Genomic DNA, 13,711 nt, shown 5'->3' on the forward strand with positions numbered 1-13,711 from the left:
ACGGGGACATTTCCGGGGACAGTTTCAACCGGGGACAGGGCAATACAAACGGGGACTGTCCCCGGAAAACGGGGACGTCTGGTCACCCTAATTTGGGGTGTTGTGTGGTGGCTTTCTCACAGGGTGCGAATGTTTGTTACAAATCACGGTAAAGCAAGATTAGAAAATAAACACATTTATGATGGAAACAATTGTGAGCTGTGTGAAATGTAATGAATAAAGTTAATAGTAGTAATGGGTTACTGTTTGTGGATTTTCACATATATATATATATATATATGCTATTTAGCATGACACAAGAGTTCCAGTCTCTTTGAAGAACACATTTTAATTGCAAAACATATAATCAATACAAAAATGACACAACTCTTCCTTAATGAACACATTAATTCTGGAATTTCATATTTGTTTTTAAAAAATATACCTATTTGGCATTTTATACCTTCATTTGATGATATAGACTAGAGTGATTACACAAAGGACTATCAAAAATAATAAAGTGACCTTAATATAGACTAGAGTGATTACACAAAGGACTATCAAAAATAATAAAGTGACCTTAATATTGTTCACACACATACAACATAATCAAATTATTTATCAATGAAATGTTCGTTTACTAATGATACATACACTACTTATTGTTGGGGAAATATTTTCCTAGGCCCACACCTTTGACCCTGTTTATCAGTTTGTACTGCCCTCACTGCACAGGCTGCAACCTTAGGTTCTGTGCTCTCAGTGTGTTGTCTCCTTATTCCTGCCTGTTGGCGTCAGCCGACAGAGGTGTTATAGTGCTTTGCCTGTTTTATCTTGTTATGCACAAAGTTGATTATTCTCTCAGAACCAGCTAAATACATGCGTCTGAGGTGGAGATCTTCAGAATTGGTTTGGCTACTGCTGTGTCACCTCGTGGCTGCAGCACATATCTTGTCAGTTCTCTGGACGTTAACTTCATAATAAACCTTCAGTGTTTGCCATCAAAGCTCCAGCTCTCCCTGTGTCTCTCAGAGTTTGGTTTCCATTAATCCAGAAGTTTCCATCACACTTATTCGTTTTTCAGGTATGAGAAAACGAGTATAGCGTTTAGCAAAAAATGTATGAATTGTGCATATCATATAAAACAGTGAATGCTATTTTGGAAAGATGGATGAATTTGTGGGAACAATAGAGACACCTGGTAGTTGAACACTCTAACCCTTCATATCCGTTCTCACAGACTGTCTGACTATTGCACCTGCAGACAAACATTACATTGCATTTAGCTGACACTTTTATCCAAAGCGACTTACAATAAGTACATTCGACCAGGAAGACACAACCTTGAAGAAAACAGACTCATATAAGTACATCAGGTTTCATAGAGCCAAACATTTCAAGTGCTACTCAACTGGCTACAGATAAGCCAGCCCTTTATTAGTATATAAGTGCTCTGTTAGCAGTTCTTTGTTAGTCATTCTATCGCTCGAGGTGGAGTCGAAAGAGATGAGTTTTCAGTCTGCGCCGGAAGATGTACAGGCTTTCTGCTGTCCTGATGTCAATGGGGAGCTCATTCCACCATTTTGGAGCCAGGATAGCAAACCCACATGTTTTTGCTGATGGGAACTTGGGTCTCCTTCGCAGCGAGGGTGCAGCGAATCGTTTGGCTGATGCAGAGCATAGTGCACGCGCTGGGGTGTACGGTTTAACCATGTCCTGGATGTAGGAAGGGCCAGATCCATTCGCAGCATGGTACGCAAGTACCAGTGTCTTTAAGTGAATTCTAGCAGTTACCGGAAGCCAGTGGAGGGAGCGGAGGAGCGGAGTGGTGTGGGAAAATTTAGGAAGGTTGAAGACCAGACGAGCCGCTGCATTCTGAATGAGCTGCAGAGGTCGGATGGCACATGCAGGTAGACCAGCCAGGAGGGAGTTGCAGTAGTCTAGGCGTGAGATGACGAGAGCTTGGACCAGAACCTGCGTCGCTTTCTGGGTCAGCTGGGGACGTATCTTCCTGATGTTGTAGAGCGTGTATCTGCAGCAGCGGGTTGTAGCAGCGATGTTTGCAGTGAAGGACAGGTTGTTATCTAGGATCACACCCAGATTCCTTGCAGTCTGAGTCGGGAAAACAACAGAGGTGCCAATGTTGATTGTCAGGTCAAGAGTGGGACAATCTTTTCCCGGAAGGAAAAGCAGTTCAGTCTTTTCAAAGTTGAGCTTGAGGTGATGAGCGGACATCCACTGAGAGATGTCAGCTAGACAAGCAGAGATGCGTGCGACGACCTATGTCCTGCCTCTGAGAATCTGGCTTGTTTAATTTATATTATCCTGTGTGGGACTCTTAAACACAGCACATTTATTAAAATATTATTTTTAAGAAAGATATATAGGTTGCGATTATTTAAAAAAAACACTTGTTTGTTTATTCTTTTATTAATCAAAAACATACTACCAACACTTATATGCCCGGCAACTCTAATAATTGGCCTTTGTTTGCACTTGTTCAGGGTTGTGATTTTTCATCAGATGAGGAGATTGATCTTCTTCTGAAATACAAGATACATGTTTGGGTTGAAATAAAACTTTTGTTTAAATGTTTAGATTAATTCCAAATAAAGGCCCATTACCTTGGGTGTTCCACCTCTTCAATGGTCTCTGGTAAACGGATGTTTTGTGTCTCAGGAAGAAGATAACATGTCAGCCCTGCAGTGAACGCCACCAGAGAGAATATGGTACTCGGTAAATGGCCCCACACTTCTTCAAGGAGGATGATGAGGGGAGAAACAGACACGCCTATATGGGCCATGAAGGAGCTGTACCCCAATCCATTTTGCCTGTATAAGCAAAAATACAGGTTCAGTATCCAGATGTCTGTTACTTACTAGTTTTTCTACTTTTGAGTTTAGATGCTGTTGTAAATGTGCATAGTATAAGCTCTATATAAGATAGTTTATTCACCTCATTACTGTGGGGTAAAGCTCTGTTGTGTACAGATATACACATGTGAAAGAAGCCTCTGCAAACATCTTGCCCAAAGCTCCCACAGCTGTCCGAAAGAGCCCCATATCTGAAAAATAAAATAGTCATAGAACATTTTGACCCCACCTGTTATTGTATTTAATGTGTAGTATTTGACTAAATATGAACCATAGTGGCAATTTTTACTATCAGAAATCAAGTAGTTAGTTAGTCTTTACCATCATCCTACCAACATAAACCATAAATAAGAAGAACCATACTAAAACCAGCCTAGTACAATCTTGACTTGTTTTTCTTTTTTAAAACTATATTAGATAGGTGATCAGTCTGCTCTGATATATTTGTATTTTTATCTCTATATCTATCACATTATGAAATAACAGAAGTCCTGCAGCTCATTTAACGGCACAGTTTCTGATTATGGGTATGTGAGCATATATCTGTTGATTGAGAATTTCAATACTTTCAGAGCATTTATATAGGCCTTAGATCTGCTTCAAATAATTACAAATAATTGTTAATCTCTCTTTTTACTATATAGGATCTTTAAAGTGTAGCTTTGTTGTTGTCTATTATTGTTGAAGTAGCTATGGTAGTCACACTGTTGATCATTTACCTTGAGGGACAAACATGTTGCAAAATATACACAGTCCAGTCAGAACAAGCGCTCCACCCTGACTCGACCTTCGGCCTACTTTGTTCATAGCAAAATAGATTAATGCTTTGGCTGGAAGTTCAATCAAGCTGTAGATCAACTGTGTGATATAGATGTTCAAACCAAATCCAGAGACATTGAAAATGATCCCGTAATACGGGCAGGCCACTCCAAACCTGTCAACAGAGAGCAAATTATGTCAAAATACAATTTGAGTTACACATAGAAAAAAACATATTTAAATAGTGCTTTGTTTTACATAACCACTGGCACTACAAGTCAAACGATTAGATATTCTTTATTGTCCCAGTAGGGACATTTGTTAAGGTCCGTTGTGCAGTTCCACAAAAGATGAAAATCATATATACTGCACAAAAAAACCATCAGATGCTTCCATACATACACAGTTTGCCCATACACATACACCTACTGACAATGGTGACTTATTGCACAACCCTCAAGGCCAACATTTAAATCCACATTACACTTCAGATAGGTGTTGCAGCTAAATGGAAACCTGCATCTTCTACTAGAAACTAATTGTTGAAACTGTGTGGAGAATCTGGTCTGGATCAGACACTTTTATTTGTGCCTCTCTAATAATGGACTGTTCATAGATTGTTTGGGGAGCTTAATATTTTTTAAACCCCTTAAGTGTTATAGCAGTCTGTACTGCAATAATGAAGCTAAAACATGTACAAGACAAGTACACCAAAGAGGCTGCAGAAATTGAGAGGCCCAGACAGAAAAATGATATTGCAAGTCGAGAATTTGCAAACGAGTAGTAGTGCCTTGCTAGAGGATCTCAAACAGAAATAAAGCTATTAGGGAGTTTGCAGGTCAATGATGTAGGCAGGAACTAGACCATTGAAGGCCTCATAAACAATCTGTAAAATCTTTAAATCAACTATAAAACTAACAGGAAACCGGTGATGGGGAGCAAAGCATCAGTTTGATGTGGACACTTCTCTAAGGAAGGGGTTAAAAGCCTGGAAATGTTTTGTATCAACTGCAATCTTTGAATGTTTCGCCTCGCTGGCTTTACAGTCAATATCACTTCCAGGGCTAGTTAGCAAGGTCATTCCAGTTCTCATTCATAACACTCCGTTCGATGTCTCACTATGGGATGCGCCTCATCGCGGAGCAAACAGAAGCATCAATCTCATTACGCCAATCCTGATTGGCCGGTGATTCTTGACGTCAGTGTCATGGAAATCACCCCCTATAAGTAGCTTGTGCCACAATGCATGCGTCATTCAAACACAACATAAGTGGCTCGACTCTGCGGCTGCGGGTTGAAGATCTCGGGCACAGACACACACCAGGTCTGTTCGTCCTGCCTCGGGCTGGAACACGCCCGAGGCGCTATCGACAACCCCGGCTCATGCGGACATTGTGTCCGCTTCACCGTCAAGAGCCTCCGCCGACGGTTAGCACGACAAGCTAGCCTGTCGGAACAGGACCCCCCCATGTCCACGGACCCGCCGGCCGGCAGTCAAGACACGGGGGCGTCCGCCACAGAGAGTGAACCCCTCTCCGTGTCGGTCTGGGGCTCATTATCTGCGATGGCTATAGAACCGGAATCCCGCACCCTGGCAGGCCGGGACCCGGTGACGACAAGACACCAAGCTGGGGCTCCCGGTTAGACCTCACCATGGTCTCACCCGCGGAGGATGCCCTCGAGCTGGACGAAGAGGAGGACGCCTTGGCGTTCCTCCTGTCCGAGTCAGATGAACAGGAAGAGGACACCTTCATGTCACCGGCTCAGGCTGCAAAGCCTGAGGCGAGAGCGGCTCTCCCGGGCGATAGCACACCATCTTCGCCCGGTCTGAGCATGGACCTGCAGGCCGTGTGTAAACGCGCTGCGGCCAGACTCAACGTCCCTGGCCCGAAATGGCCAAGGAGACCTCCGGGTCCCGCTACGAGGGAAAACATCTTCCCCAAGCAGCAGGGAAAAGGAGGCAACTCCTTCCAGTCTTCCCGGAGATGTTGGATGAAGTGTCGGTCTTGTGGAGAGACCGACACTTCAGCAACAAGGTCCCAATCCAGGGTGCCTCCTCCCTAGACTGCGACGGAATGGAGAAGCTCGGCTTGCTCCGCATGCCGCCCATGGAACCGCTGGTAGCGGCCCACCTTCTACCACGGGTGGGCCCGTCACCAAGCAGGAACCCCACGCTGCCAGAAAAGTCGGACCGTTTTCAGTCAGCAATGACTGAAAAATCCTATAAAGCTGCAGCATTGTCCGCCAGGGCCCTGAATGTGTCCTCGCTGCTAACCGCCTACCAAGCGAAGCTCTGCGAGGACCTGTCGGGTAGCCCGGGGGCAGCCACTCTGGACGAGATGGCAGCGGTCACGGACATTTGTCTCCGTGTCCAACGCTGCGCCGTCCAGGCCACAGGCAAGGTAATGGGGATCATGGTGGTGCAGGAAAGAGCGAGATGGCTCAACCTCACCACCCTCCCAGACCGGGAAAAGGAGGATGTGCTGGATATGCCCATCGTTCCCGAGGGAATTTTCGGCTCCGCTCTCGCCTCCATGTAAAGGAGGTGTGAGACGAAGGAGAGGAAGGACGAGGCACTCCACCTCTGCCTCCCTCGAAGGGTCCAGCCGCTGCTTTCACAGCAGCAGTCCTTTACCCAAGCTGTCTCGAACTCTGCTCGGTTTAAAGCACCGGACAAGCAGAGGTCGCAGCCCACCCCGAGTCCCCAGCCCAGGCTGGAGACAAGGGCAAGTTGGCCGAGAAAATCTCCGGTTCCGGCTGCAGCTCAGGCTCAGCCAACCCAGAATTTCGGCCAGCAGTCGAGGAAGAAGAAGCGAGCGGCGTGACAGCCCCTCCTTCTCCCCTCTGTGACAGAGCTGGAAGTTCATTCCCCAGCTCCGAATGTGTTCCCGCCGCCTCGAGAGATGCCTAAACACCATCCTCAAGTCCGCACAAACACACGTCACACATTGATTGATTCCTCTGTCATAGAACATTTGCCGCTGACGCATCCAGGCTTCAGGCCGAGGGCGCAGCTCAAAAAAATGAAAAGAAAATCAATGAAGCCAATTAACAGCCCGTCAATTGTTCCCCTTCTGAGAGCAGCTACGGCATCTCTCAAAAGGCGGATTACTGACGGGTCTGTGAAGGCACCACCGCCACGCGCATGCGCTGTGCCGGCTGGAGCTGTAAAGGCACCACTGTCACACGCATGCGCAGTGCCGACTGGAGCCGTAAGCGTGACATCTCAGCTGGCTCTAAGGAGCATACAGCAGGGGATACTCACGACATCTGCCAGGGCTTCTCAAAACAGTTACACATTATCTGTTTTCACAAGCCCAGAGATTACGCAGACAAATGTCCTCGTAAAGCACCCGCTCAACATGGGTCTCATAATAAAACTAAACCCCGCGCGCCACGGCGCGAGTATTGGTTATTATGTAATGCGTAGTGGCACGACACCCGACTTTTCTAGTACGGGACGCGCCTACGGGTGCTGTCCTTTCACGGAAGGTGGTCACCACGGACGCATGTCAGACAGGCTGATAGGGTATTTACGAAGGTCGCCCGGTGAGAGGTCTCTAGAGCAGAGACCTCCAGCGGGCGCACGTAAATCACCCGGAGCTTTTAGCGGTGTTCCCCACACTAAAACGCTTCCTGCCTTCTCTCAGAGGACACCATGTCCTCCTGAGGACAGACAACACGATATCGTGTATGAACCGCCAAGGGAGGTTGCGTTGTCTCCAGTCACACACACTGGCACACAAACTGATCCCTTGGAGCGGCAGACGTCTCCTCTCTCTGAGAGCGACACAGGTACCGGGAGTGATGCACCTCGGGACAGAACTACTGTCCAGAGGTGCATCACTCTATGCAGACTGGACTCCACATCCAAGGATCGTGAGTCCGCTGTGGGTGCGTTACGGCAGAGCCGCGTTAAATCTGTTCGCATAAAGAGAAAATGCTCAATGACTGTTCTCTTTAATGCACGATTTAAACGCACTGTTAGGCGGGGACGCACTCGTACACGATTGACCTCCGGGTCCTCTGTACGCGTTCCCACCCCTGGCTCTGTTACCCCCAACTCTGGCCAGAGTGAAGGAGCAACGCCACACACTTATCCTGATGGTTCCGCCATAGCCCGCAACGTACGGGCTGGCGGAGATATATCAGCTGTTGTGCGGGCAGCCATGGCAGCCCCCACCACGCAGGGACAGATTGTCTCAGGCGGGGGGGGCGATCCTTCACCCACGCCCAGAACGCGGGGCACTATGGGCCTGACCCGTGAGTGGTACAATCTGAATACAGTGGGACTCCCTCAGAAGGTGATAAACACTATTCAGAGTGCGAGAGCTTCCTCCACCAGGTCTCTTTACGACTGTAAGTGGAGGGTGTTTGAGGAGTGGTGCCTTCAAGAAGGACACATCTCTTTTCAATGTCCTGTCGGGGTGATTTTATCATTTCTACAGGACTTGATCGATAAACACAGAGCTTTCTCCACGATCAAGGTGTACCTGGCTGCTATTGCTGCATGCCATGTGGGCTTTGAGGGAAAGACGGCTAGCCAACATCCTTTGGTCTGCCGTTTTATGAAGGGAGCTCGCAGGCTCCTCCCTGTCTCCAGGTCACTGGTGCCCTTATGGGACTTGGCAGTGGTTTTAAATGGGCTCAGAATGACCCCATTTGAACCCCTGGAAGGAGCTGACATGAAACATCTTGCACTCAAGACAGTGCTGTTACTGGCCCTGGCATCCGCCAAGCGAGTCAGCGATATTCATGCACTGTCTGTACATCCCTCATGCACTCAGTTCGCCCCAGGGCAAACGAGAGTGTTGTTGAAACCCAACCCTGCCTTTACACCAAAGGTGGTTGGTTCGTGTACCCCAATTGACATTGAGGCATTTCCTCCGCCGCTGGTCTCCTCCGGGGAGCAGCAGCAGGATCTGTTGTGTCCAGTCCGGGCTTTACACACATATATGGACAGATCAAAGGAGCTTCGTCTTAATGACCAACTCTTCGTGTCCTGGGCTAACCCTCACAAGGGAAAGCCTGTTACTAGGCAACGGCTCTCTCACTGGATTGTGGAGGCAATTGCTTTGGCCTATACGAGTCAGAATTTGCAAGTACCTTCGGGTCTGCGGGCTCACTCGACTCGGGGCCTGGCTACATCCTGGGCTTTGTTCAAGGGTGTTTCCATCCAAGACATCTGTGCAGCGGCGAGCTGGTCCTCGCCGCTCACTTTTGTCCGCTTTTACAGGCTAGACGTCTCCGCTCCAAGCGTGGCCTGAGCAGTGCTGGGCACCTTGTTGAGTCGGGACTCTACCTGTTAAATTCTGGTTGATCGGTGATTTTCGAGATAAGCTCGTCTGGCAATACGGGAGCTACAATTTCCCATAGTGAGACATCGAACGGAGTGTTATGAATGAGAACTATAGGTTACTTACGTAACCCCAGTCTCAGAGTAACATGAAGTGAGATGTCTCACCAGACGGCCCTCCTTGCTATGGTGAAGCGAGAAGAGGTGCTTATTTTGAATGACGCATGCGTTGTGGCGCAAGCTACTTATAGGGGGTGATTTCCCTGACGCTGACGTCAAGATCACCAGCCAATCAGGATTGGCGTAATGAGATTGATGCTTCTGTTTGCTCCGCGATGAGGCGCATCCCATAGTGAGACATCTCACTTCATGTTACTCTGAGTCCTGGGGTTACGTAAGTAACCTATAGATATCCCTGCAACACAATACATGGGTGTCTTTGACATAACAGGGACTCTGTAAATGCTTCATATTCTGTTGAAAATGTTTGCTCATTTAAAAAAAAAAAATGTAAATGTCATTCTGGGCAATATCTTACACTGCACCTTTAAAGGCAAAAACAAAGACATTCATGTACCAGACAATGGCAGTGAGTATAGCCAGTCTCCTCATTCTGGGGGTCCTCACAAGGTCCACATAGGAATATTTTCTGTTTTCATTTTCCACAAGTATTACCTTCGACAGACTCTGCAGAGAAAAAATTACATTTTGGTCAGCATTGTAGTTGTAGAGTGAATATATTTCTGATTAGAAGTTATCAGATCATGTAAAATCTTGTACCTCAGGCTTTAAGTCAGCCATGAACTGCTCTCTGCCGTTCACTTTTGCACACTTTTTCAAGTAAAAATGAGCAGCTTTTACCTTTCCATTACTTATCAGCCATCTGGCAGACTCAGGGAGCCACCTGCATTAAAATGTTAATTTAAAAAATCACAGATTTAAAAATAATTTTCAGACAAACTGCATATGAGTAACATGCTTCTCTCATCAAAACATAGCAGCCATGCTGGTATTCAGATGCTCAAAATGCTGAAAATGATCTTAACATTTTTATATGGTTCAACTTCTGACCTAACTTCCAGTTATTAGAGCAGCTTTGTCTTGGAGACATTAAAAGGCAATAAACGTGCTTGTTTTCGCTAATGGTTAAATTATTGTGTTATCCTTACCACCAAGAAATCATTGCCAGAATCAGCGGGGAGGTTGCTGTGGCAGTGAGGACCCTCCAGTCATTCACAAAATAGGCCACAACAGGAAGCAGAGCTGTAAAAATACTCCAGTCCAGACTCATTAAGACGCCAACTTTAGTTCGATGCTTGATGTCCACCCATTCAATACCTATCAAAAGCAATGATAATACATCAAATCAATCAAATACGTAGACTCAATAACATTAAATCAACATACATTTATTCTTATTTTTATTTTTGTTTTCTGAAATGTACAATTCAGACATTTTATTTCACAGATACTATGAGATTAAACTCACAAAGGACGATGCTGGCAATACTTATTCCGGAAATTCCAAATCCTGTCAGGAACCTCATGACAGCAAACATGGTGAAATTATATGAGAGAGCGCTTGTAAATCCAAAGAGACTCGTTGTCACATAAGACACCAGAAGAGAGTTTTTCCTTCCAAACCTGTGGAACAAAATGATTATGAATAAATCTGTAGAATTGCTAAAAACACACAAATATTTGTTTACACAATGACCTAACAACAGACAAACATTTCTTCTTCCTCGTCTCTGGTAATGTGTGGGTGAGGGTTAATATTATGGTTGGCGTTAAGGTTTAGATTAGGTCAGAAGTTGAATGGCATGTCATTAAACCTCTGTATATGAACGTTTAATTAGCCACTATTGAGTATTAACCTTGGACTTTCGGAGTAAGTACAAGTTAAGCTTCTTTTCTTGGTTCTTATGAATAATTGATACCTCAACTTTTTGACACACCTCTTGACTACATACAGTTATTGTACAGACATTGGGCGGGACATCTCTAAGAGGTTGACCAATCACAACAGAGCCGGACAGCTAACCAATCAGAGCAGACTGGGCTCTGGTTTCAGACAGAGGGTGAAAAGAGGTGCTGCAACACAGGCAGTATGAGAAAATTAAAGACCTTTTTGAACATTAAAGCATGTAAACGAGTCACAATTGAGGCACAAATACAAATATGAACCTAGAAATCAGCATAATAGGGCCCCTTTAAATGTATAAGTCATCAATTTATAAATTTTCTCTAATCAAGGAGTGTAATTTAACCACAGATACTGTTTCTGAATTGAGAGTTATAAAGCCATAACCACCTGTCACTAATATAGCCAAACGCTGCTGCTCCAAACATGACCCCCACGAAGAAGATAGTGGCTGTGGCTCTGTTCATTTTTCTTTTATCACAAACCAGATCCCACTACGAGGGAAACAGACAACAAAGTAAATATCAAAGTGTATATCAATTATTTATATTAATTTAAAACAGAAAAAACGATTCACCTCAGTGGCCAGAGAAGACCTGAAAGTATCGTATACCCATCCATTCTGGCACGGAACTGTTGGTAGTTCAGTCATGCTGGAGGAGTTCAGCAGCAGATGATACTGAGGCTCTGCAAACATCTGACAGGAGTTTGGAGTCCCATCCTCCTGGACTGGAATACCAACAATAAGCCTCTCTTCCTGGGATAAATTCCCAAAATATCCTCCATCATCCAGAGAGCTGATGTCGCAGTGGTGAGAGGGAATAATTGCGACAAAATTATTCAGCAAAAAGTGAAAGGGCAAAGTCATACGAGGTATTACAGTCATGAGGATTATCATTAGTTGGAATCTCCCAAAGCCGTCCACCTCTGCCAGAACATTCTCAAACTTCATCTTGAGAATAAACGCTACAACACTTCAATTTGGAAAGAAACTCAGAGAATAATATGTTTGGAATTGAGGCACAAGCCTTTTGAACACTGTATATGGCTGTTAGTTAATGGTCAGCTCAGTGAAAGTTTGTCTGACAAGTAACATATTTTTGCAAATTAATCATCTGCAATATTTCGAAAGTACATGCGTGTTGTCAAGTGAGCGCAAATAAGTTGGAATCTCCTTCCTGCCTATTCAGTCTGGTGCTAATCCGGAGCAATCAGGGTAAATAACGCATGTGGGCGATGAAAAACTATACCAAAACATCGCCACCAGCTTAAATAATTATCAAATAATCTTTTAACAGAATTTGGAACATGGCCCATTAAAGCTGGTCCAGCACCATGTGTTCAGGGGTAACTCCATCGAACAATGTTGATTTATTGTTCCCTTTAATCAGGCAGCCTCATTAAGATAATACGGATGTTTTTCCAAGAGAGACCAGAGAAGTAGAAACATTCACAAGAAAGAAAACTATTGTTTTAGGCATTCTGGACTTCACTATGTTGTGTTTTTGGCACAATGTTTCATTTTCACAGACAAAGTCACAAAGTGCTTGACAAAACAATAAGACATCCATATAGGAGGCGTACAATGATCAATGAACCCACATGTTAAGAAGTCATAAAAGCACCAGAGCATAATTTAAGACACAATAAAAGCACAATAAAACAAAACTTTCAAATGAAATTTAAAACAAACATAGTATTAAATGTAATAAAATCAGGCACACCAGTTACCCAAACGCCTGACCAAACAGGAATGTCTTTAAAATTGTTTTAAAAGAGTCAACAGACTCCGCAGACCGTAGATGAGCAGGCAGAGCATTCCATAATTTAGGAGCCACTGCTGCGAACGCTCGATCACCGCGGGTCTTAAGGTGGGTACGTGGGACAGACAGTACATTTTGCCTGTGAGACCTGAGTGGGCGGGCTGATGTATAAGGGTGAATTAAGTCGGCCACATAAGCAGGAGTCTGACCATGCAAAGCTCTGTATGTGAGAGTGAGGATTTTGAACTTAATCCTATAAGCTACAGGGAGCCAGTGAAGGGATCTGAGTATCGGGGTAATGTGGGACCATTCGTTTGACCGGGAGAGAAGTCTTGCAGCTGCATTCTGGACTGACTGCAGACGACCAAGGGCAGACAAGCTGAGAGAGGACAACATCGCGTTGCAGTAATCAATGCGAGATGAAATAAATGCATGGATAATCATTTCTAGGTCGGGTGTTGAAACTACAGATCTCAGTTTGCAAATATTTCGTAGGTGGAAGAAACATGATCTCGTCAGTTGCTTAACATGGGTATCAAACAATGCGGATTGGTCAAATATTACCCCTAAGTTGCGTAGTTTGGAGTTGGCAGTAGAGGAATAAGTTCCAAGACTTTTCAGAATCAATAATAATAATAATTTCTGGTACAACAACCAGAACCTCCGTCTTATCAGCATTGAGTTGTAAGAAGTTATCTGCCGTCCAGTCCTTAATGGCTCTAAGACATTCTAAGAGTCTTGATATCCTAAAAGCCTCACTAGGTTTGAATGAAATGTGGAGCTGGATATCGTCCGCGTATAAGTGATATGTAATGTTAAAACTATTTCTGATCTGTCCTAAGGGTAGCAAATATAGGGAGAATAACAGAGGCCCCAAGACCGAGCCCTGCGGGACACCACAGGACAGTGGAGAGGAGTCTGACACAAAGTCTCCAATCGAGACGGTGAAACTTCTATCAGCAAGATATGATGCAAACCAGTCTAATGCTATGCCAGATATGCCCACCCAGTCACGTAACCTCTTGATCAGGATATGGTGGTCTACAGTGTCAAACGCCGAACTTAGGTCAAGAAGTACTAACACAGGGCAATCACCCACATCAGAAGCCATCAGGAT

General features: G+C 45.0%; 1 protein-coding gene across 2 annotated transcripts; it reads right to left on the reverse strand.

Annotated features, from left to right (window-relative positions):
• Nucleotides 1-308: 308 nt before the first annotated feature.
• LOC117447289 (solute carrier family 22 member 7-like) lies at nt 309-11,874 on the reverse strand. Of its 2 annotated transcripts, none has more exons than XM_034083996.2 (10): nt 11,409-11,874; nt 11,222-11,325; nt 10,397-10,551; nt 10,077-10,245; nt 9,688-9,811; nt 9,485-9,594; nt 3,572-3,786; nt 2,935-3,043; nt 2,604-2,810; nt 309-2,519 (listed from the first exon to the last, which is right to left on the reverse strand). In XM_034083996.2, exons 1-10 carry the CDS (start codon nt 11,781-11,783, stop codon nt 2,480-2,482), a joined length of 1,608 nt encoding a protein of 535 aa, XP_033939887.1. In that variant the 5' UTR covers nt 11,784-11,874; the 3' UTR covers nt 309-2,479. The 2 variants fall into 2 exon arrangements, with proteins under 2 accessions (XP_033939887.1, XP_033939880.1); XM_034083989.2 differs by having other exon boundaries at nt 309-2,522; nt 11,409-11,872.
• Nucleotides 11,875-13,711: the final 1,837 nt, after the last annotated feature.

Source organism: Pseudochaenichthys georgianus, chromosome 1 (genome assembly GCF_902827115.2).
Source record: "Pseudochaenichthys georgianus chromosome 1, fPseGeo1.2, whole genome shotgun sequence".
NCBI lineage: Eukaryota > Metazoa > Chordata > Actinopteri > Perciformes > Channichthyidae > Pseudochaenichthys > Pseudochaenichthys georgianus.

What these genes read in the sequence shown, in the direction of transcription:
- LOC117447289 (XM_034083989.2), bottom strand. Translation starts at nt 11,783, where the DNA reads ATGAAGTTTGAGAATGTTCTGGCAGAGGTGGACGGCTTTGGGAGATTC. An exon ending in TTTGGCTATATTAGTGACAG is followed by an intron (nt 10,552 to 11,221) that starts GTGGTTATGGCT and finishes TTTGTTCCACAG; the next exon opens with GTTTGGAAGGAAAAACTCTC. An exon ending in CTGGCAATGATTTCTTGGTG is followed by an intron (nt 9,812 to 10,076) that starts GTAAGGATAACA and finishes ATTTTAATGCAG; the next exon opens with GTGGCTCCCTGAGTCTGCCA.